The 21,612-nt window shown below is 36.5% G+C and overlaps 2 protein-coding genes and 2 long non-coding RNA genes across 4 annotated transcripts; 2 read left to right on the forward strand and 2 right to left on the reverse strand.

The window, feature by feature from the left end:
- Window positions 1–796: 796 nt before the first annotated feature.
- On the reverse strand, window positions 797–3,013 carry LOC124636093. The gene is made up of 2 exons (XR_006985097.1): window positions 2,264–3,013; window positions 797–1,731 (listed from the first exon to the last, which is right to left on the reverse strand). It is a non-coding gene; the product is annotated as an uncharacterized LOC124636093 (long non-coding RNA).
- A 218-nt stretch (window positions 3,014–3,231) lies between these two features.
- On the forward strand, window positions 3,232–5,131 carry LOC124635741. Its single transcript, XM_047171694.1, has 2 exons — window positions 3,232–3,450; window positions 4,423–5,131. Exons 1-2 carry the CDS (start codon window positions 3,273–3,275, stop codon window positions 5,109–5,111), a joined length of 867 nt encoding a protein of 288 aa, XP_047027650.1. The 5' UTR covers window positions 3,232–3,272; the 3' UTR covers window positions 5,112–5,131.
- A 5,503-nt stretch (window positions 5,132–10,634) lies between these two features.
- Window positions 10,635–12,928, forward strand: LOC124636081. Its single transcript, XM_047172033.1, has 2 exons — window positions 10,635–10,913; window positions 11,494–12,928. The coding sequence occupies exon 2, from the start codon at window positions 11,495–11,497 to the stop codon at window positions 12,926–12,928; it is 1,434 nt and encodes a 477-aa protein (XP_047027989.1). The 5' UTR covers window positions 10,635–10,913; window position 11,494.
- A 4,432-nt stretch (window positions 12,929–17,360) lies between these two features.
- On the reverse strand, window positions 17,361–18,194 carry LOC124635935. The gene is made up of 3 exons (XR_006985081.1): window positions 17,942–18,194; window positions 17,691–17,804; window positions 17,361–17,606 (listed from the first exon to the last, which is right to left on the reverse strand). It is a non-coding gene; the product is annotated as an uncharacterized LOC124635935 (long non-coding RNA).
- Between the last annotated feature and the right edge of the window lie 3,418 nt (window positions 18,195–21,612).

A 21,612-nucleotide genomic window follows, 5' to 3' on the forward strand; every position in this document is an offset into this window, starting at 1 on the left:
TACCGATTATTGGCGGGCCTATGATTGTCTGGGTGACCATGGATACATCCACCACAAGGTGAATCACAGACATCCAGATAACCCCTTTGTTGCTGAGGATGAGACACATACGCAGCGGATTGAATCACAGTGGCGTATTTTTAAACGTTTTTTTTAGTAAAGACAATTATAATAATCGTTCAAATATTGACGATTTGCTCTATGAATTTCTATGGAGAAGAGAAGTAGAAAAGAAAAATGGTGATCCTTTTGAGGGATTAATAAATGTTGTGAATTATTCATTTAATAAATGAAAAATGTTAATATTTATTGTGGTTTCATTTTTGTAAAAAACCCCGAGACTTAGGGTAGGTTCAAATGACAAGCGCTCAACGCGCGTTTTGATAACGCGCGTTTACAACTACATACATTTTATTCAGGCCGTACACATGCTAACGCGCGTTTTAGTAACGCGCGCGTTCAACGCTGCGCTAGCGCTCGACTGTTGTCAGCGCGCGTCAACGCGCGTTAACGCGCGCTTTGAGATCATTGGTTTTCTATGTTTCCGTTCAGTTGAGCGCGCGCTTTCGACGCGGATAGACGTATTTTAGGGTTCGTCAAGTTCGTCCGAAAATCGTCCGAAATGGAAACCGAAGCTTTTAATACGGAATTATTAATTGGTGAAATAGAGAAACGTCCTGCGATATGGGACATGACAAGTAGCGATTATTCAGATAATAATTTGAGAAGACGGGCTTGGGGAGAACTCGTCCTTATATTTTGTGAAGGACATGACAATGAAGAAAAGAAGAAAATATTATGTGAGTATATATATTTATTTACATTTACAATCGGTTTGTGTTACAAGTTAAATATAACGATCCTGCCAATCTACTTCTCCTTCATTAATGAAATAGTTTGTTAAATGTACTCGAACATTATCCGCCTGTCGCACAGCACGTCCGGTATAATGTGAGGCTAGATTTTCCAGGGGTGGCGTATAAAGTGTGTCTTCAAAATTATAGCCATCCCTGATTCTGACATAATTATTTAGTGTACATATCGCTTTTACGATCTTTTCTGCAAAACCGATGTTAACATCTAACGGCCTGTGTAAAATGCGCCATTTATTGCACATTATGCCAAAAGTACATTCAACACCGGCGTGCTAATGTCAAACGGTAATTAAATATTTTTTTAGCATAAGTTAGTGACCTTCCCCCATATGGACGCATTAAATTCTCCATCATGCCAAAAGCCTCATCAGCCACTATCACATATGGCAACGTTGTCGGTCTATTTTGTATTAACAATGCCTTTGGCTCAGGTAGATCTAATGACCTTTCTGTCAGCTTTTTGTACAATGAAGAATTCTTGAATATACCTGAGTCACTGTTTTTACCGTAGGCACCTATGTCAACCCACACAAAACAATAGTTTGCATCCGCTAGCGCCAATAAAACTAGCGAAAAATAATTTTTATAGTTATAATACATAGAACCCGTGTGTTCAGGCTGGATTAACCGTATATGTTTCCCGTCCAAGGCTCCCAAACAATTGGGAAACTTTGAGTTCTTTTCAAATATCGTGGATATTTCACACCACTTTTCTTTCGTTGGTTCACTCATAACAACGGGCCTTAATTTTTTCCAAATAGTTTCACATACATGTGGTATTATAGTAGCCACAGTAGATTTTCCAATTCTATAGTCGTAGCTTAATGTCCCAAATGAACATCCAATGGCCAAATATCTGGAAACAAACATAAACTATTACTAAATACTGTTTTTTTTTCAGCGTCAGCCCTGCAAAAAAAGTGGAAGAGTTTACGGGATAATTATATGAGAGAGGTGAAGAAAATAAAGACTGTCAAATCTGGATCAGGAGCTTCCAAAACTTCGACATATATTCATTATAATAGACTACGATTTCTACAGGCATCAATTGCCAACAAAGATACAGAAAGTAGTTTCGATGCAGATAATGCATCAACTTCGTCAGAGGTTGCTAAAGTAGAAATAAGTTCTGGCTTTAAGAGTCCTAAATCTACTTCAAGAAAAAAACAAAAACAACATTAGAGCAGAGTTTAGCACAGAAAAATGTGTCTCATCCAAAAGAAGATGACGATGAAGACAAGCTGTTTTGTTTGTCACTCGTTAAAGAGATTAAAAAAATTCCGGAATATAGGCGACTTCAAACTAAAATTGCCATTTATAATTTAATTTTGCAAAACCAAAATGAATTTCAAGGACCACAACAACAGACATAAGAAAATCAAAATTACCCGGTATCACAACGAAGAAATTATTCATCACAAGAGCAGCGTCATCAGTCATCAGCTTCTGTTGAAGGCTTTCGTTATCATGATTATAGATCACAGCAGTCTAGTGTGTCAAATAATTTTGCACATTATGGTTATACTACAGCAATGGGGTCTCCATCGCCAGTAACACCTACTCCATCGCCAGCACCAACTAATGTCAGCAATGAATCAGAGTTAGAGTTATTCTGCGAGTAACAAAATGTTATTTTTTCTTTAAAAAAATTGTTCCTAAACAAGTTGATTTGATTTATTTGATTTATAGATTATGTTGATTATTAAAAAACTTACCTCAATGTAATTATGAGTTTTTCTTCCGGTGAAATGCTATATTGCACAGCGTTTTTATCTGCTACGAGTTCATCGTTTATGAGAGTCAGTAAGTCATCAAATGACTTGATGGACATTCTGAAGTAGTTAAAGAATTTGGGCTCAAATTGCCTTAACTTAGGATATAAAATAATGTACTGACTTTCAGTCAGCCTGGTTGACAAAATTGGGTGAACCCAATATCTCCGTCTTCTGTTGTGTCGTTTCTGCCGTTTGTATAAAATCACCGATAAAACTGTTTCTACGTCCATCTTCGACAAATGTAGAACTCAAACTGGCCGCAACAACGCGCGTTTAACGCCTGACAAGCGCGCACCATGTGAACACTATACAAAAATTCAACGCGCGTTCAACGCGCGTTGAGCGCTTGTCATCTGAACCTACCCTTAGAGCGAGTACACATTAGGCGTTTTGAAGCGCGCGCTTTGATAACGCGCGTTTTGAGAACCAGTAGTTCTTATTTAGGTGTACACATGCAAACGCGCGTTTCGGATGAAGCGCGCGTCGAACGCGCGCTTTGATATTTTCGTTCAAACGCGCGTTGGGAGGGCGACAGCCGCGCGCTTCGAGATACATGAGCCGCCATTTTGTTGTACATTTGATCGCGCGCTTTCGTGTAGAGTGGACGCACGGGACGACGAAAATGGAGACCGAGCATTTCGATTCAGATTTGTTTATAGATGAAATTCAAAAACGACCAGCGATCTGGGATATGGAAAGTCCCGATTATAAGAATAAAGTGATTAAAAAACGTTACTGGGAGGAGCTTGTAGAAATATTTTGTGACGCTGGAGATAGTTTAGAGAAAAAGAAACTGTTGGGTGAGTGATTATTTTATTGAATTCTTGTTTACAATAACGTGTTAGGAAAGTACTTATATCATATTGTCTTGCCAGTGAAGTTTTCCCTCGTTTACAAAATAACGGGCAAATTTGTCTCTAGCAGTCCTAGCAGTCAAACTGCCGCGTGGTATATCTTCTGGACTTATAGATTGTAAAGGTGAATGATAAAGCGTATCTTCAAATCTATAACCGTCGCGTGTGCGCACGTAATTATGTAGTACGGTGCATGCTTTGATGATATTTTCCGCGAACTCAATATTTAGAATTTTCTATGGAATATTTGCCATTTGTTGCTCAATATTCCGAAAGTGCATTCGATGTAGCGCCTTGCTCTCGATAATTGGTAATTGAAAACTCTTTTTGTGTGTGTGAGTTGTTTTCCACTGTAAGGGCGCATCACGTTTGACATGATTGCAAAGGCTTCATCGCTTACAAACACGTGAGGCAATGGTGTTCTATCGATATTTGATATTGGCTTCGGGTTGGGAATATTTAATTTACCATCCATCATTCTCTTATAAAATTCGGAGTGTTGAAAAATCGCTGAATCACTGCTTTTACCATAAGATCCGATATCAACGTATATAAAACAATAATTTGCGTCACACACTGCTAGCAAGACCGAAGAGAAATAAACTTTATAATTAAAATAAAGCGAGCCTGTATGTTCCGGTTGTATTATTTCAATGTGCTTCCCATCAATTGCGCCGATACAGTTTGGGAAGTTGGCGTATTTCATAAAACCTTTTTCTACGTCTTTCCATTTTTCGGTAGTCATTTCAGGCATGCACATAGATTTTAATTTGCTCCACAGCACTTTGCAAACTTGTTCCACTATCTGTATAATAGTCGATTTTCCAAGACGATATCCATAGTGTAATTCTGCGAACGAACAGCCTGTAGCCAAGTATCTGTCAAAAATAAAAATAGCATTATATTATTTCTTTTCAGGTTCTACACTAACAAGAAAATGGAAAAGTATTCGAGACAATTACATAAGGGAGTCTAAACGGCAAAAAAATCTTCCATCTGGGTCTGGATCCTCCAAACATGTACCATATGTATACTTCGCAAAACTAAAATTTCTCGAGAGTTCCGTAGTAAATAAGGATACAGAGAACAACTTTGAAACTCCTGCCGTAACAAATTCTGATTTAAACAATGCGGACAATGAAGACTTAATACCACCTCCAAAAGAACAAACTGAAGGGACAAGGAAGAAACAAAAAATAAATGCAGTGGATAAACAAATTGTTGATATTTTAGAAAAAAGTTTGCACGCAAGACAACAGCTTCAAACAGCACAACTAACTAATGAAGATGATGATAAATTATTCTGTTTATCATTGTACACTGAGCTCAAGAAGGTACCTGAGAATCGACGGCTGTCAACAAAGATTGAATTGCTCAATGTAATTCAAAAAGCACAGAATCCAGCATTACCACAACAAACAAATCAGTACCAATATCAATACGCATATTCTACACCGTCTTATTCCGGATACACTACTGCTAGGTCCTCAACACCATCACAACAGTGGTCTGCGACACCACCGGCACCGGCACCACCACCGCCAACGTCGACGTGGGTGCCGTCACCTTCAAGCCAAGATTCGGACAGTCTTCATTTATTTGAATAAATTTACTTACCTTAACGTTATAACGAGTTTTTCTTCTGGTGAAACTGAGTCTCTTAATATTGTTGAATTACCCGTTATGTCAGTTTTTATAATACTCAGTAATTCATCAAATATTTCACAGACATTCTTAAATAATTAAAGAACTTAGGTCCATATTGTCTTAATTTTGGATATAATGTAACAAACGACCCATGCGTCAGTCTATCTCTCAGTATAGGGTGCACCCAATATTCTCTTTGTCTTTGTCGTCGTCTTTTATAGCGACGGTAGAGGAGCCACACACAAGCAATCTCTTCGACGTCCATTTTCGAACTGAGCCAAAAGTATGTTCGCCCTACTAACGCTCGTTGAACGCCGTGCTAAGCGCGGTGTGTGTACGCGACCAACGCGCGCTCAACGCAACGCCGAGCGCCCAGTATGTACTTGCCTTTAGGGCGCCCCCAAAAAATGACTAAGCCAGCTCAAATTTTTATGAATATGCAATTACCTCTACAAGCAAGGAAGAAACCGAAAGTAAGACGATTTTCTATTGATGAGAAGATCTTAAGTCTTTCATTGTTTAAGAAGAACCCTAAAGCTAATGGTCATTTTTATAAATATTTTACACTCCCTGCCAGTAAAGCGTTGAAAAGGTTATTGAATCAGATAAAACTAACCCCTGGAATAAATAATATATGTTTTAAAAATATTTAAGACACAATGGAGTCCAAGGAAGTTCCAGATAGGCTATGTAGTCTGACTTTTGATGAGATGTCTTTAAACCCGCAAATTTTTTATGCGGCCCATAAAGATCAATTAGAAGATTTTACTACTAGTAACTCTAAAAATGTGTTTGCTGATCATGTTCTAGTTTTCATGGTAAAAGGCGTCAAAAACAATTTTAAGCGGCCAATTGCGTATTATTTTACCAATGGTCTTACTAAATTAGATTTTTAAAACAGCATTGTTTTAACAGTGTAGTACTTAACACTGTTTGTGATCAAAGCCCAGTTAATGTTGGTGCTATAACAGAAATAGTAAATGAAAGGAAAACATTATATATGCGTTTAGGCAAAGAATGGCTTCATGAAGTAATATTTAAGGTCCACAGCCACCAGTGTTACCATTTTACGAAGAAAAGAAAGAAAACAATTTAATATACAGAAAAAACAATGAACGTAAAACAGTAAAGTGGGACTATTACCATATGGTATACGACGCTGATAAGGCAAAAGGAGAGTTGCGACTCCTGAATAAACTAACGGAGGAACACAAAGATGCGGGTTACACTAGCAACACAGCTGTTTAGTCACAGTGTTGCGGCTACAACTGACCATTTGGTAGGGTGATTCTTAGGAAAGGAGGATTAAACTTGTCCAGTCCGAATACTTTTTCGAAAATAAACTATATTTAATAAAAATAGCGTTTTTCATTTTTTCGAAGAAATCCAAGCTTTCCATTTCGGTGGTAGTCGCCAACAAGTGTCTTTACACACGTCTGTGGCGTACACACACAATTTAACTTCCGGTGTTGTTACTCCTATGACTTATTGCACAGTTAGTGATTGCTTGCGGCATGACGCTCCTGCTATTTGGGCTCACTTGGTGCCCCGTAATTCAGTACGTTATTGAAAGTAATCTCTCTTATATGATTCGCCATCATCACTATATCGAAATAAGTATATGTTTTTTGTAATATCACAAAGGACGTTGTAAAACCGATGTGAATATAAATTATACTACAATTTTCATTTATTTTTATATTGTTTGAAACATATTTTAGTATTCCACGGACACTTAAAATAAATAAATTCCAAATAAAAAGTTGGGTCACAATATAATGCCTTATAAAATGTTTTCCGTCAGCCAGTGCTGCCAGGTTTGGAAGTTTTCGCGATTTCGGTAAATACGGATCTAATTGAGAACCTCCTTTCCGAAGTCGGTTATTAAAATGTATTATTGCTTACCTTACCAAACATATGGAACTGCTTTAGAGAACATCATCGCACCAATAATTATGTAGAGGCATGGAATGCCCGAATAGCCAAAAAATTGATTCGGAAACATTACAGTTTCTGGTCGCGATCAAAAGAGACATGAATACTTTTTGGCGCCGGGTTGTGATGGACGGACCTATATCAAGAAAAAAAACTGAAACAATCAACATGAATGCTGTGATCGCAGCCACTGTTAGAGATTTTGAATCAGAAGAAATTAGCAAGGGGTATTTAGGCGATCTAGCTGGCCATTCATCAAATTCCAAAATAGTGAAATCCGCACAAAAGTATACCTGTGTTACAAAATACAATGACTGGGCCACACAAAGAATGCGTATGCGCGCCCCCCCACCCGCGCGACCGCCTGTAACGACAGTCGACTCTGTGTTCTGTGGTCGACTCTCGATCGTCTGAGTGCGCGCTTGTATCATTCGCAAGTTATTTTTCTACATTTTCAAAGTTGTTTTTTATAATTTGTGTCACTTTCCTGAAAGATTTTGTGATAAATACGGAAGAAGCAGGTATGTAAAAATATATTAGTATTACTTTTATCATCACGTTTGTTCCAATTTTTTTTTATTTAACTGTTAAGAGAAATTTATTAGAAACTAGCTTTTGCCCGCGACTTTGTTCGCGTGGAATAGTGACTTTCGGCAGATTTTAGGTTTGACCAATAGATGGCGCTATACGTCCGGAATAAAATTTATTTTCCTATTTTTTTTTTGAAATAAAATCTATCCTATGTCCTTTCTCAAGTTCCAAACTGTGTCTGTACCAAATTTCAAACAAATCAGTTCCGTAGTTTAGGCGTGAAGAAAGGACAGACAGACAGACAGACAGACAGAGTTACTTTCGTATTTATAATATTAGTTAGGATTCTTAACAATCTTTTACAAAGATTGGAGGATTAGTTATATATCAGGGTGCGTCCCGGCTCTCTTTTGAACGTATATTGGTAGCCCCCTGTCTCTATTTTCTAGAAAAGTAATAATCTGTTCCGACTTAGTCCGATTTCATAAAATATCGTTACATGTTATAAAGTAATATAGTATAGAAATAAATCAAATATAAGGGTTTTTATGTTTGTCCGGGCTAACCTTTGAAAAAACTGAACTGATTTTGAGGGGACTTTCACTGATAGTTTGGGGTCTTTTCAGAGAGTAATTGAGATCACTTTTTATTTATCACGGGAAAGAATGGGTCCCTTAAAGTGTGGTTTATAGTTTCAAATGTGAATATCCAAATATGTTATAATTTAATTGAACTCTTGTTTTTTTTTTATTTCAGGTCCCTCAAATGTAAGACTAATAACCAGAAAATACATTTTTGAGAAAATGCAAGACCAAGACCTACCTGATTTCAATAAAAAACTCGACTTTATGGAGAATTACCTAGTAAATTTGGACCAATACTCCCCAGAGCAAATAAATGAAATAAAACACAAATTTTCATATGTAAAATCAGAATTTTGCAGTCGTATACAGGATATTCGTGCGATATTAATGTCGAAAGTTAATCAAAATAGCTCTTTATCATTAAGGGAAGCTAAGCGTGTGATTTATAATAATACTTCACTTAATGTCTTCTTGTATAATTTACCAGAACATATGGTACGGATTGTTCGAATTAAAAACCCCGATTCATTGGAAGCGGCATTAAAACATGTTCTTGAAGAGGTTAACTTTCAGGAACAATATAATTTGAGCAGTAAGATGTTGCAACACCGTCCGCAAAGTTTGTTATTACCATCATGCGATAAAGGCTTTGTTTTTAATTCAACAAATCCGAAACCTATTTTAACACAGCCTCCATTGCAATATAATAATAATTTCAGGCCTCAAGTCAACCTCAATTTAAACAGTTTGGATACAGGCCTTCGGTTCAATTTGGGTATAGACCCCAGATAGGACAGTTTGGTTACAGACACCCTCAACCTTCAGGCTACCAGTCACCCAAGGCTCTCTTGAACGATCGTGACGTGACCATGAGAACAGCCCCAGCACCGGCGAAGCCACAACAAGGTTTCTCTGTAAATGAGCTCTATTCCGGTGATGAGCAACAATATTATAATTTAAACGATGCTTACAATTAATACACTTATTATAATATGACGACTGACAATGACTACGATTATACAAACATGTATTCTAGCGATGGTTGTGCAAATCAGTACCCCGACGCGGAATACGCTGAAGACGTAGATATTCCGCAATCTACTGAAAGTAACAAAGATTCAAATGATACGCAAAATTTTCAAATAAATTCGATCCAATTAGACCAGAAATGATAGAGCTTCATTATGACACTAGCTTAAGACATCCTCATATATGTATATATCTCCGATATAGATAGTAAATTTATGTTGGATACAGGAAGCACGAGGTCCTTCATAAGCCCCAAAAAGCTGAAGAATATTTCGCTGAATTAAAACAATATGAACCATTTACAGTCACAAGTACACATGCTTCTATTATTTATTATGAAGTGGCTAACGTTCCTCTTTTCTCGATTTTTAACGATAGTGGCTACCATAAGTTTTATATATACAATGTTAACAGTAGATATGACGGACTGATTGGAATGGACCTTATGTCTCGACTTAACGCTGACATATGTTTCAAGGACAAGATACTAAAAACAAACGGCGTTAACATCCCCATAGTATATAACGCTGACCTTGAATTTCAGTTAGATCCGCGCACGGAACATCGAGTGAGACTTCCTGTAAATCAGAAAGATGGCCTTGCAGTTTTAGATTACAAACAGTTTCAGGATGGTGTTCGAATGCCAGCTGCAATAGTTAAATGTGAAAACTATTTTGCCTCCACTGTCATACAGAACACAACTGACCTTGGAATGAAATTAACCATCACAGCTCCTTTCATAGTTACCAAATTCTATAATGATGAGTGTATATTAAATACCATAACTGACTTGACAGACGTTGAGATTGACTCATTATTGACAGACAATTTATCTAAATTACGACTAGACCACTTAAAGGACACACCACTTACAGAAGGTTTTGAATCCGCTCTTACAACCCTGTTGGTCAATAGCCTGACCAGTGTCCATGCCCCTGGAACAAATTGTGAAGAGGACCAATGCAATGCACTACATGCTAAGGAAGATGAGGGAATCCCTTTAGATATATGTAAATGAAGCCCTTTCACACTTCATTTAATTTGAATTTCCCGCGCATACTGGCTAGACATACTTTAAAGTATTACCTGTGGTGACAGCACTTTTTCCTCTATGTTCAATATGGAGGTTTTTTACAATTGCAGCCTTAGCGAGGTTCATTAGAAATAATTCAAATAATATCAATTAATACCATTGTTAAAGAGTTAATATCTGAAGCAATAGCTTTTAATGTTGTTTCTCTTTACAGGTTAGTAATAACATTTATATTTTTTCCATGTAAAATTAAGTTGTGTTTGTAATTGTGATTTTCTGATGTTCTTAAAATTAAATTCCTCTTTACAGAGCAACAACTTTAGTTTTTTGTTTCAACGGCAAACAACATATTACATATCGTCGCCCGGCAGTGAAAACCTCGGATGTCTCATTTCCTCATTTTTTTTTTTATTTTTTCTTTGGATTGATAAACTCGATAAGCACAGATTACTCTAACAAACTTTCGAATCAGATACTCCTAGCGCCATCTATGACGTGCTATGAGAACCTTGTATCAAAATAGGATCCACCATTTTCGTCTGAGAAACTCGCCAGTGCGGTTGATACTAACGTTGTTCCGGATTAAAAATTGAAGAAAGTGTGTAAAAAGTGCCCAATTTGTGTTGTAAAGTGTCAAAATACATCGAAAAGTAAGTACTCTTTATGATTTAATAAGTTTTATAAAGAATTTACTACTATTTCTAACGATTTTGTCTTGAAATGTATTGCTAGCCTCGTACTCGTTGTATTATACATATGAAAAGCTTGTAAACTGGGTGACGGGTTTTTCACTGCCATCATACCACTTATAGATAATCTCGTATGAACCTTTACGAGGTTTTCACTTTGAATGCAACCATCTATAACCACGTTTAAGCCTTAACAAGTTATTCACACTTATAGATATAATCTTGTATGACCCTTTACGAGGTTTTCACTTTGAATGCAACCATCTATAACCACGTGTAAGACTTAACAAGGTATTCACACTTGTAGATATAATCTTGTATGACTCTTTACGAGGTTTTCATTTTAAATGCAACCATGTATATGCCTTAACAAGTTATTCACACTTCCGGATTTTTTTCACAAACCTCGTATAGGTATACCTATACGTAATTTCTTAATATAAAATCACGCAAATTAAATTTTCGTATGGGCAAATGCGTGTTTAATATTATCATTCACTTATACACATCTGAGTTCTGATTTCTTATTTTTTCATTACAGAATGCAAGAGTCTGAAATAGAAAGTGAAGAAAATGATCAGAATTCCTACATTGTTGGAGACGATGTTACATATTTGAAAGACTCGGGCAAGGAACCTTCTATCAATACATTAATTCAGCAAGATTTAATGCAGTTCCAACTTCCAGAGCCCATCTTAGGTTCAGCATGTTTTATTTCTTCAAGTCGTACTGATTCGCCAATTTCTGGCGAAATATTACCATTTTCACAAGATCCCATGCTAAATGCAGCTTGCAAGTTGACTACCTGTTCTAATTATGATCTTGGAAAATATTCTCCAGAAATTGTACCAAATCCACGACGGCGTCGTCGTCGCACAAAGAAACCCACATCTAATCAGATGGCTCCAGAAAATGAGCCACTGCAGCAGCTGCAGCTACAAGCGCAACTAAATAAAGTAGATTGTCATTCTTCGAATGTTTCTGCACCAAAGGACTTAGTTTTAGACAGTAAAGGACCAGTCATAACTTCACCTGAAATAATACCCGCAAAAAAACAGTGCACTATTCAAATAAAACCTACGAATACATCCCACAAATCTCGTTCACCTGATCTAGAAATACAAGATCATACAAAATCTTCGCAGTCACGAGCTTTGATTGAAAAACAGCATGACACCGACTATCACATGACAGACACTAATAATAGTACACCACAACCAGAAAAAAAATATCACAGATCATCCACTCCCATACCAATTTCAATAATTACTCTAAATGCCCCGCGAAACAGTAGTTTTGACGTGGTTGTTGATGAACTTCCCTTAGATTTAAGCATGAAAGAATATATCACTCAGGATAACATCAACAATAACCATCAACATTTACCTGCATGTGAAGGAAAAATGCCAATACCGCCAGTTTCTTCAACTTTTCACACGCCGTCATCGCTTATTTCACTATCGCTTGCAGTAATTTCAAAGGAGTCCTTAACTTTGCTAGTGCACTCTTCAAAGGACTTATTACCAACGGTTGAAAAACAAAGCTGTCCTATACCTTCTACCAGTAGAGCTGATTCGGTGTCTCCACGTCCTTCCTTCAACTTTGATGATCCGTGGAATAGTGATTTTTCTCCTGACGATGGGGATCCCGACTATCAACCAAGTGAACAGTTAAATACATCACATACTTCAAATGAATCGTTGACCCTAGAACCAGTTGATGAGACAAGAGTGAAGCGAAAACGGGCCAAGCGAGGCAAAGCAAATAAAGAAAACTGGACTTATAATCAAAATAAAATTAAAAGAATGAAGGGAGAGAGTTACAGTGGGAGGAGAAAAACAGAAGACGGCAAAATTGTGTTCGATCTTGAAAAAAATGAGCGTAGTGTTCAGCCTCGTTGTGATCATAATGATTCTTGCAAATATTTTGATTGCTACAAATTAACAGAAGAAGATCGAAATATGTTAAGAAATTAAGAATTACTGGAAGCTATCCTGGGATACAAAAAAAATTTGGGTACAACAAACTGTTCAAAAACTAGGTGTTTCCAAGCGGAAGTGTAGCGGAAACAGTTTTCGCAGAGGTAATACTTTCAAGTACTCATTTAATGTGTTGGGAGAAAAATACAAAGTTTGCAAAAAAATGTACTTAAATACATTGAATATTGGCGAATGGTCTGTACATAACTGGGCCAAAAATGAAGACAGAGATGAAGTGGCGTCGGAGTCTGACAAAACCCACAGAAATAACAGCGTAAAAGCGTTTGAAAACATTGGAAGAAATCATGCAATAGAATTTTTAAATAATTTACCAAAATTAGAGTCGCACTACTGCAGGAAGACGACAAGCAAACTTTATTTAGAACAGATATGGCAAAGCAAAGAACAGCTATACAGAGAATACGTGAAGCAGCTTTTAGACAAAGGCATTAATGAATATAAAGTTTCACAGAAGATTTTCTTTCAAGAATTCGATGCTATGAATCTGTCACTATTTTCACCAAAAAAAGACCAATGTGACTTGTGCTGTGCCTTCAAAGTCGGGAACATTGCAGAAGAGGTATATACAGCACATAGAGAGAAAAAAGAAAGAGCAAGACAAGAAAAAACCGCAGACAAAAATAATCCCGATCCTGAGACAATGGTATTTACTTTTGATTTACAAGCAGTGCTTCTATCACCCTCATTAAAAGCATCTGCACTTTATTATAAAACAAAACTCAAAGTACACAACTTTACTTTGTTCAATATAAAAAATAATGACGGGTATTGTTATATTTGGCATGAATGTGAAGGTGGTCTTTCTGCAAACGAATTTTGCAGTATATTGCAGCACTTTATTAAGCATTACATTCCACAAAACGTCAAGAAGATTATTTTTTGGAGCGATGGATGCACGAATCAGAATCGAAATGCTATACTTGCAAATGCTTTACTGCAAATCGCTGTCCAAAAAGAAATTACGATTACCCAAAAATACCTTGAAAAGGGACACACTCAAATGGAGGCAGATTCTATGCATTCCACAATAGAACGACAACTAAGAAATCGAGAAATTTACTCCCCGGCCCAATACATAGATGTCTGTCGAAATGCACGTTTGAATAAACCCTATGTTGTAAATTATTTAGACCACAGCATTTTCCGAAAGTTTAGCTCAATGCCATATTTAAACTCTATAAGACCGGGCAAGAAAGCAGGAGAAGCAACTGTGTTTGATTTGCGTTGCATTGAGTACAGAACTGACGGAACTATTTACATAAAACAAGAGTTCTCCGAAGAATTTGAACAATTACGCAGAAAAATTAAAAAACCAAGAGACTCAGACTCAATGCCTCGTCTGTATGACGCAAGGATTCCTATACCTCGAACTAAATACATCCATTTGCAGGAACTTAAGGAAGTTCTACCCCAAGACGTTCATTTATTTTATGACAGTTTACCCCATGAATGTCCAGGTAATGGGAGAAATGGAAATATCTGCACGTGCAGAAAAAATATTTTGAGCGAAGAGTCTTAAAATATAATTAACAATGAGTACTATTTTGTGCAATGAGACTGCTTAATTAAGACTGATTATTTGAGATTAATACTAGTTCGTGCTATTGACTGATTTAATTAAGAAACATGAATGGATCTCACTATTAACTAATTATTAAGTAGTACTAACTAACTAATATTAACTAGTTTTCGTTTTGTTCAAAGTTTTATTTTTTATCGTGTTTTTCCTAAACATTTTACTTATTTAGTTTAAATAAATTGCGTAAATTATTTAAACTAAATTACACATTAAAATCTTTGCTAGATTAAGTACCTATTACGACATTTAAATCAAGAAATTAAAAAAATCTTTCTTATTTTGTTTTGTTTGTACAAGTTTATACTTTTGGAAGAAGTCTTTTCTTTAATAACGCCTTTAAATTTAAATTTTATGGTGTGTTTTATTGTTCCCTTACGTAATACTATTGTTTTTTTTGTAAACATGGCAAGAAAATACAAACTGATTCCCAAAACTGTACATTGTTTTAATTTGAAAACCTTACATAATCTTTCAAAAAAATATTAAGTTATGATGAAAACCTTGTAAGTCACATCAAACTTATTTAGGCACACGATATAGAAACCATATGATACGTACCTAAGGAATGCACAAAATCTAAAAAAAAAACAAAAGGTAATATCTTCCCCACTCATACATTTTTTTTCAGTAGACAGTTTTTTCTTCCTCCTGTAAAATTTTGTTATAAACACTTACGTGGTTTTCACTGCTGGGCGACGATATACATAGTAAATGAGATTACTTTTACACATATAGAGGAAAAAAGGCAGCCCGAAATAATGGGACATATGATATGATCAATATGTTTCCGGATATTTAATAAAAAAAAATATATTTTGGTGCTGTGAAATTTGTAAAAGTAATCTGTATAGCGAAATTGCAAATGATTACATTAAAAGAAGGGAATTTGCCAGTCGTCGTTGGCTTTCCAGTCCTAACTCGGATTTTTTAGAATGTGTCTCCCACATGCAAGACATAATAAATTATATATTAAGTAATAACACTGCGTTACACGATTTTGGTACCCTCTTAACTGTTAGCTGGAATTAATAGGTAATGAGTCATAGATTAAATGTTCCAAACATATGTGGTGTCCATCACGTCTAGTTTTCGAGGTACATGTCAATTATTATTTTCTACTACCCTCACTTTAGGCGTAAAAGACCGTTACCGTTTTTGATGTATTGTACCTTTTTAGAAAGAAAGAAAGAAAAACCATTTTATTTAACACACAAATGACGCAGAAAACAAACACACACAAATACAAACAAATATAACAATGGACAAAACAAACAGTGAAACAAAAAAGAAAAGCGCTGCAGCTGCGTCACTTATGCGTGAAAAGGGGCAACGCTCAGCATAATGCTGTGTCTCGCACACGCAGGCACGAGACAACAGCGCTGGTTTTCAGCGCTGACCCACGCGCGTCCAGCGCGTTTTATTTTTTTGTTTTGTTTAGTAATCGTTTATATTCGATAACGCCAACATCTTTGCACATATTTGTTTGAAAAACCAATATGGATACTGGACTAACTGGTCGTCGCAACTGTTTAAATGTACCAAATAAGTTTTGTTACGTTTGCGGACAGTATATAGTGAAATCACAAACAAAAATTCTTGTTCAAATTGTTTTCTTTGTATGTGGGACAGCAGAGCCACAGAAAAACACTACATTACAAAAGTATGGCCAGAAAGGTCAAGAGTTTGTATGCGGAAAATCGAATGTGAAACATGTACCATTGATAGATCCTAAAAATGTCATTTTACCACCACTCCACATAAAACTTGGTTTGATGAAAAATTTTGTGAAGGCTATGAATAAAGAGGGAGATGGCTTTTTATATTTGAAGACAGTATTTTCAAAGTTAAGTGATGCCAAACCCAAAGAAGGAATATTTGTGGGACCACAAACACGTACTTTGATGAAAGACCCAAATTTTGACAAAAAGCTTACTAATACGGAACTTGACGCCTGGTTGTCACTGAAAGCAGTTATAAAAGGGTTTTTAGGGAACCACAGAGCCGAAAATGCGGAGCAGCTAGTGAACGACATGTTAAAAGCATACGAAAAGTTGGGTTGCAGAATGTCATTAAAAATTCACTTTCTTCATTCTCATTTTTCTTTTTTTCCATCTAATCTTGGTGCGGTCAGTGATGAGCACGGTGAGAGGTTTCACCAGGATGTAAAGAAGCTTGAAGAACGATTTCAAGGCCGTTGGGACACAACTATGCTAGGTGATTACTGTTGGCGTTTAAAACGAGAAGATCATTCGAAGCACAAAAGAAAGAGTTGAAGATTCACGATATTTTAAAAAAAAAAATTCATAGGTAATATTTTTGTTGACTTTTTTTTACTTAAATGATAAAATTAGACTTCATTAATGTAAAAAAATTTGGTTGATTTTATAAGATTTCTTTCAAATATGTTTTGACGTTTTAATTTCTAATATAATCTGGCACTTTCTTGCGGAAAAAAAATGACACGTGATGGAAAGATAATTTGTATGTATGTTTATTAAACGATACGTATAAATAAAAAATCATGACATTTCAAAGCGGGTACTCAATTTTTTTTTTAATTTGTAACGCAGTGTAATTTAAAACAAAGATCCCTCAAGATATATACAAAAACAATTATTTTGTTACTTCTAGATTTTAAGTTTTTAGCATGTACTGATCATAGAAATAAATTAATAGATTTTTCATATTTAATTAGTCAATAAAAATACTCAGCACGGACAACAGATGCTGACATAATGAAGATGATATTAGAAAACCACGATGAACCCATTGAAGATGGACCGTTTCATTATTTTTTTCATCAAGGAGACGTATTTCATCAACCAAATCAAAATGTTAAAAATGGCTGCCAGGCGAAAACTGCATCTTGCCAGCCTGATGTTTGGAATCGTTTCAACCCACAAGCCGCACTACTTATTTGAAAAACTTATATGGAAAGAAACATGCTACAGACATGGTCTTCGCTCCATAGTTGCTCCGCTGAGGGTCCCACTTCACAAAACTGCAGCCTTCAGGGGTAGCTTCAGATTTGCAGCCACACACTGCTGGAATGACCTTCCTCCACCTATAAGGGGCCTGAAAACAATAAAAACTTTTAAACTCCATCTAAAAAAGAAATTATTACTCGAGCAATATTCTCAACAATAGATATTCACATACCTTATGAGTTATGGCCCACAGTCCTTGGGGGTTCCCCAGCAGTGTTGTGGAGTGGTTTGGCTGCCTCCTGTCTGCTTCACTCCATATTCATCCTAAGTAGTATCACTTCTGGACCTGTTCATAGGCAAAAGATGGTATCACTACAAATTCTTACTTTTAAATTCAACTTTACATTATTTTATTTTCACAATATTTGTTTTAATTGATTTAATTGTCTTGACATTGTTTCCTATTTTCTATTTTGTTCTTACCTTGAATTATCCTTGGAAAGCATCTCATAAATATGTATCGCATGGACATCCGCTATGGGTTAGCTTTGACGTGTTCGCCCCACACCACACTAATACTCATGATTCACACAATAAACATATCCACTCACAACATCACAACACAATACACATATTACATCACTCGATACAATTTCCGCCATCATAATTGCATAACAAAATATCTCTCGTGCAATTGGCCGGTTAACCTAGATCTTTGACATTTCTGACATTTTACTTGCCGCGCTGTCTATGGTCTGAGCCGCTCACTATCTATATAATATTCACAAGTTTTTGTCTATGTCTTTTCTTGATATTCTCGTATTGTGTTTTGTTTTGTCTATGGTTTGTTTTGTATTCATTGTTACTATTAACTTTTACTACTTTTCTGTTATTTTACTAATTATATATATATATATTTATTAATTTACTGGATTCGTGCCGAAACGGCGTCTTGATTGTATAGTCCCGAGGCAAGTCATGTGGTGGGTCAGCGCTGAAAACCAGCGCTGTTGTCTTGTGCCTGCGTGTGCGAGACACAGCATTATGCTGAGCGTTGCCCCTTTTCACGCATAAGTGACGCAGCTGCAGCGCTTTTCTTTTTTGTTTCACTGTTTGTTTTGTCCATTGTTATATTTGTTTGTTTTTGTGTGTGTTTGTTTTCTGCGTCATTTGTGTGTTAAATAAAATGGTTTTTCTTTCTTCTTTCTTTCTTCTTTCTATTTATTTTGGACCGAGGCTTTCGAGACTCAATTCCCTTAATTGAAACATATGGCTATGATGCTCATATGCCGCCAAGCAAAAGAAGGCAAGACTCGCAATTAAGCACCGATCAAGCTTATAAATCAAGACTCATCATAATGGTGCGCTGGGTCGTAGAAACTATAAACGGAAGATTCAAGCGAGACTTCAAGATCTTCAGAAACAAAGTATTCAACAAACACGTGCCGCATATATTTGAGGATTTTAGAATTTCTGCAGCTTCGATCAATTATTTTCAAGATCCGTACGGAGACAGTCCGTACACAGATTTCATTGAAATAATTAATCGGAACATACAACGCGCTAATCTACTGGCCGAGTATGTGGAGGAGAACAATCTGAATAGACATAGAGTGACGTTTCGCAGAATGACTGCAAATGATCCCGAATTTGAACCTTTTCCCCAACTAACAATTGAAGACATCATTAAATTCTCAATTGGTACATATCATGTGCAAAAGAAGGCAGAAATAATAATATTTTAATCAGGTGCAGAATTCATTCACATTACAACAAAAATATATTATACTTATATTATGTTTGATGAAAATATAAATGTAATAAACGCAATTACAGAATATTACTGCTCCTGCTACCATGGCAAAAGGACATTGGGAAGTTGCGCACACATCATTAGTGTTGTATATTACGTAGGGTGGGCTAGACATCGAGATCACTTTGACCACCCCGCACTGGGTATGGATTATGTTTTAAGGGACATAGAAATACAATAAAACTTTATTTCGACATATTGGTTTTATTTTTGGTAGAACCCCGTTGATAGCTAAATCACTGATCTACGATCAGATCATTCTTTTTGATTATTCCACTAATACCGGCTGCGTTAAAAATAAAAATACGAATACCTGTTATCGTAACGGTGATTAATGAACTTTTTAGTTCTCTAATCACCGATATAAGCTCGAACTGGCGTCAACGAATTAGTGGAATAATCCGATCTGAATCATCGAATATGACGATTTTAATTAATCTTAAGTTAAAGGAAGAAGGGCATGCTCTGACCCCAGTACCAGAGGCAAAAAGGAAAGGGGTGGAATTTTTTAGTCAGTAAGAGTCTGACACGCCCTCTCGCTCCACCCAAGGGCGAGAGATGTCATTAGATGATTTTAAACCACCTTAAAAAAATAATCCTAAGTTGAATGTTGTACGTCACTTTTCTGTCGGTTTTTTTTTTTATACGGGACGTGACCGTTCTTCTTTATCACGAAAAAATAAAATTGCATCTGTACCTAGCATTAATTACTGGCTATTGACCACACCATAACTTCAATTTGGATGCAGCACCTAAACCCCATTGAGAATTTCTTTAGGGCTATAAAGAACCCATGGGTGCCGTAACACAAATCCAACCCCAGAAGGATTTGAATCCGCACTTAAAACCCTGTTGGTCAATAGCCTGGCCAGTGTCCATGCAACCAAAGACCAAGAACCAAGAAAACCAAATGCAAAGGACCAATGCAATGCACTACATGCTCTTATAGTTAAAAAAAAATACGGAAGCTGCGACGACTGAGGAAATGAGATAACTTTTACACATATAGAGGAAAAAAGGCAGCCCCAAATAATGGGACCCCTTCAATATGTTTCCGGAAAAAAAATGTTGGTGCTGTGAAAGGACAATGCCAGGGTCTGGGCTCAGAGTTTGCCCAGCAGTGGGAGTAGTTCCAGGGGGTTCCATAGTGCACTCTGAACACGTAATTCAAATATTTTTGAAATCGGTCCCAGAGGTCCCGAGAAAAACCGGTTCAAATGTTCTTCATAGATCGTCATTTTACAAAGCCTGAGCCATTTGCCCAGTAGTGGTAATGGTTAAAATAGGTTCTTTACTTCACTCTTAACACGGAATCCAAATATTTTGGAAATCGGTCCCAGAGGTCCCGAGAAAAATCGGATCAAATGTTCTCCATAGATAGTCACTTTACAAAGCCTGAGCCATTTGCCCAATAGTGGTAATGGTTAAAATAGGTTCTTTACTTCACTCTTAACACGGAATCCAAATATTTTTCAAATCGGTCCCAGAGGTCCCGAGAAAAATCGGATCAAAAGTTCTCCATAGATAGTCACTTTACAAAGCCTGAGCCATTTGCCCAATAGTGGGAATGGTTAAAATAGGTTCTTTACTTCACTCTTAACACGGAATCCAAATATTTTTCAAATCGGTCCCAGAGGTCCCGAGAAAAATCGGATCAAATGTTCTCCATAGATAGTCACTTTACAAAGCCTGAGCCATTTGCCCAATAGTGGGAATGGTTAAAATAGGTTCTTTACTTCACTCTTAACACGGAATCCAAATATTTTTCAAATCGGTCCCAGAGGTCCCGAGAAAAATCGGATCAAATGTTCTCCATAGATAGTCACTTTACAAAGCCTGAGCCATTTGCCCAATAGTGGGAATGGTTAAAATAGGTTCTTTACTTCACTCTTAACACGGAATCCAAATATTTTTCAAATCGGTCCCAGAGGTCCCGAGAAAAATCGGATCAAATGTTCTCCATAGATAGTCACTTTACAAAGCCTGAGCCATTTGCCCAATAGTGGGAATGGTTAAAATAGGTTCTTTACTTCACTCTTAACACGGAATCCAAATATTTTTCAAATCGGTCCCAGAGGTCCCGAGAAAAATCGGATCAAATGTTCTCCATAGATAGTCACTTTACAAAGCCTGAGCCATTTGCCCAGTAGTGGGAATGGTTAAAATAGGTTTTTTGCTTCTCTCTTAACGCGGAATCCAAATATTTTGGAAATCGGTCCCAGAGGTCCCGAGAAAAACCGTTTCTAATGTTAGCCAGCCATTGTTAGCAAGCCATTTTAAGCAGCCACAAACCTAACAACCTCTTTTCTCGAAATAAAATTCGGCAAGAGAAAAAAACATT

Source organism: Helicoverpa zea, chromosome 13 (assembly GCF_022581195.2).
Source record: "Helicoverpa zea isolate HzStark_Cry1AcR chromosome 13, ilHelZeax1.1, whole genome shotgun sequence".
Taxonomy (NCBI): domain Eukaryota; kingdom Metazoa; phylum Arthropoda; class Insecta; order Lepidoptera; family Noctuidae; genus Helicoverpa; species Helicoverpa zea.

What these genes read in the sequence shown, in the direction of transcription:
- LOC124636081 (XM_047172033.1), top strand. Translation starts at nt 11,495, where the DNA reads ATGCAAGAGTCTGAAATAGAAAGTGAAGAAAATGATCAGAATTCCTAC.
- LOC124635741 (XM_047171694.1), top strand. Translation starts at nt 3,273, where the DNA reads ATGGAGACCGAGCATTTCGATTCAGATTTGTTTATAGATGAAATTCAA. An exon ending in AGAGAAAAAGAAACTGTTGG is followed by an intron (nt 3,451 to 4,422) that starts GTGAGTGATTAT and finishes ATTTCTTTTCAG; the next exon opens with GTTCTACACTAACAAGAAAA.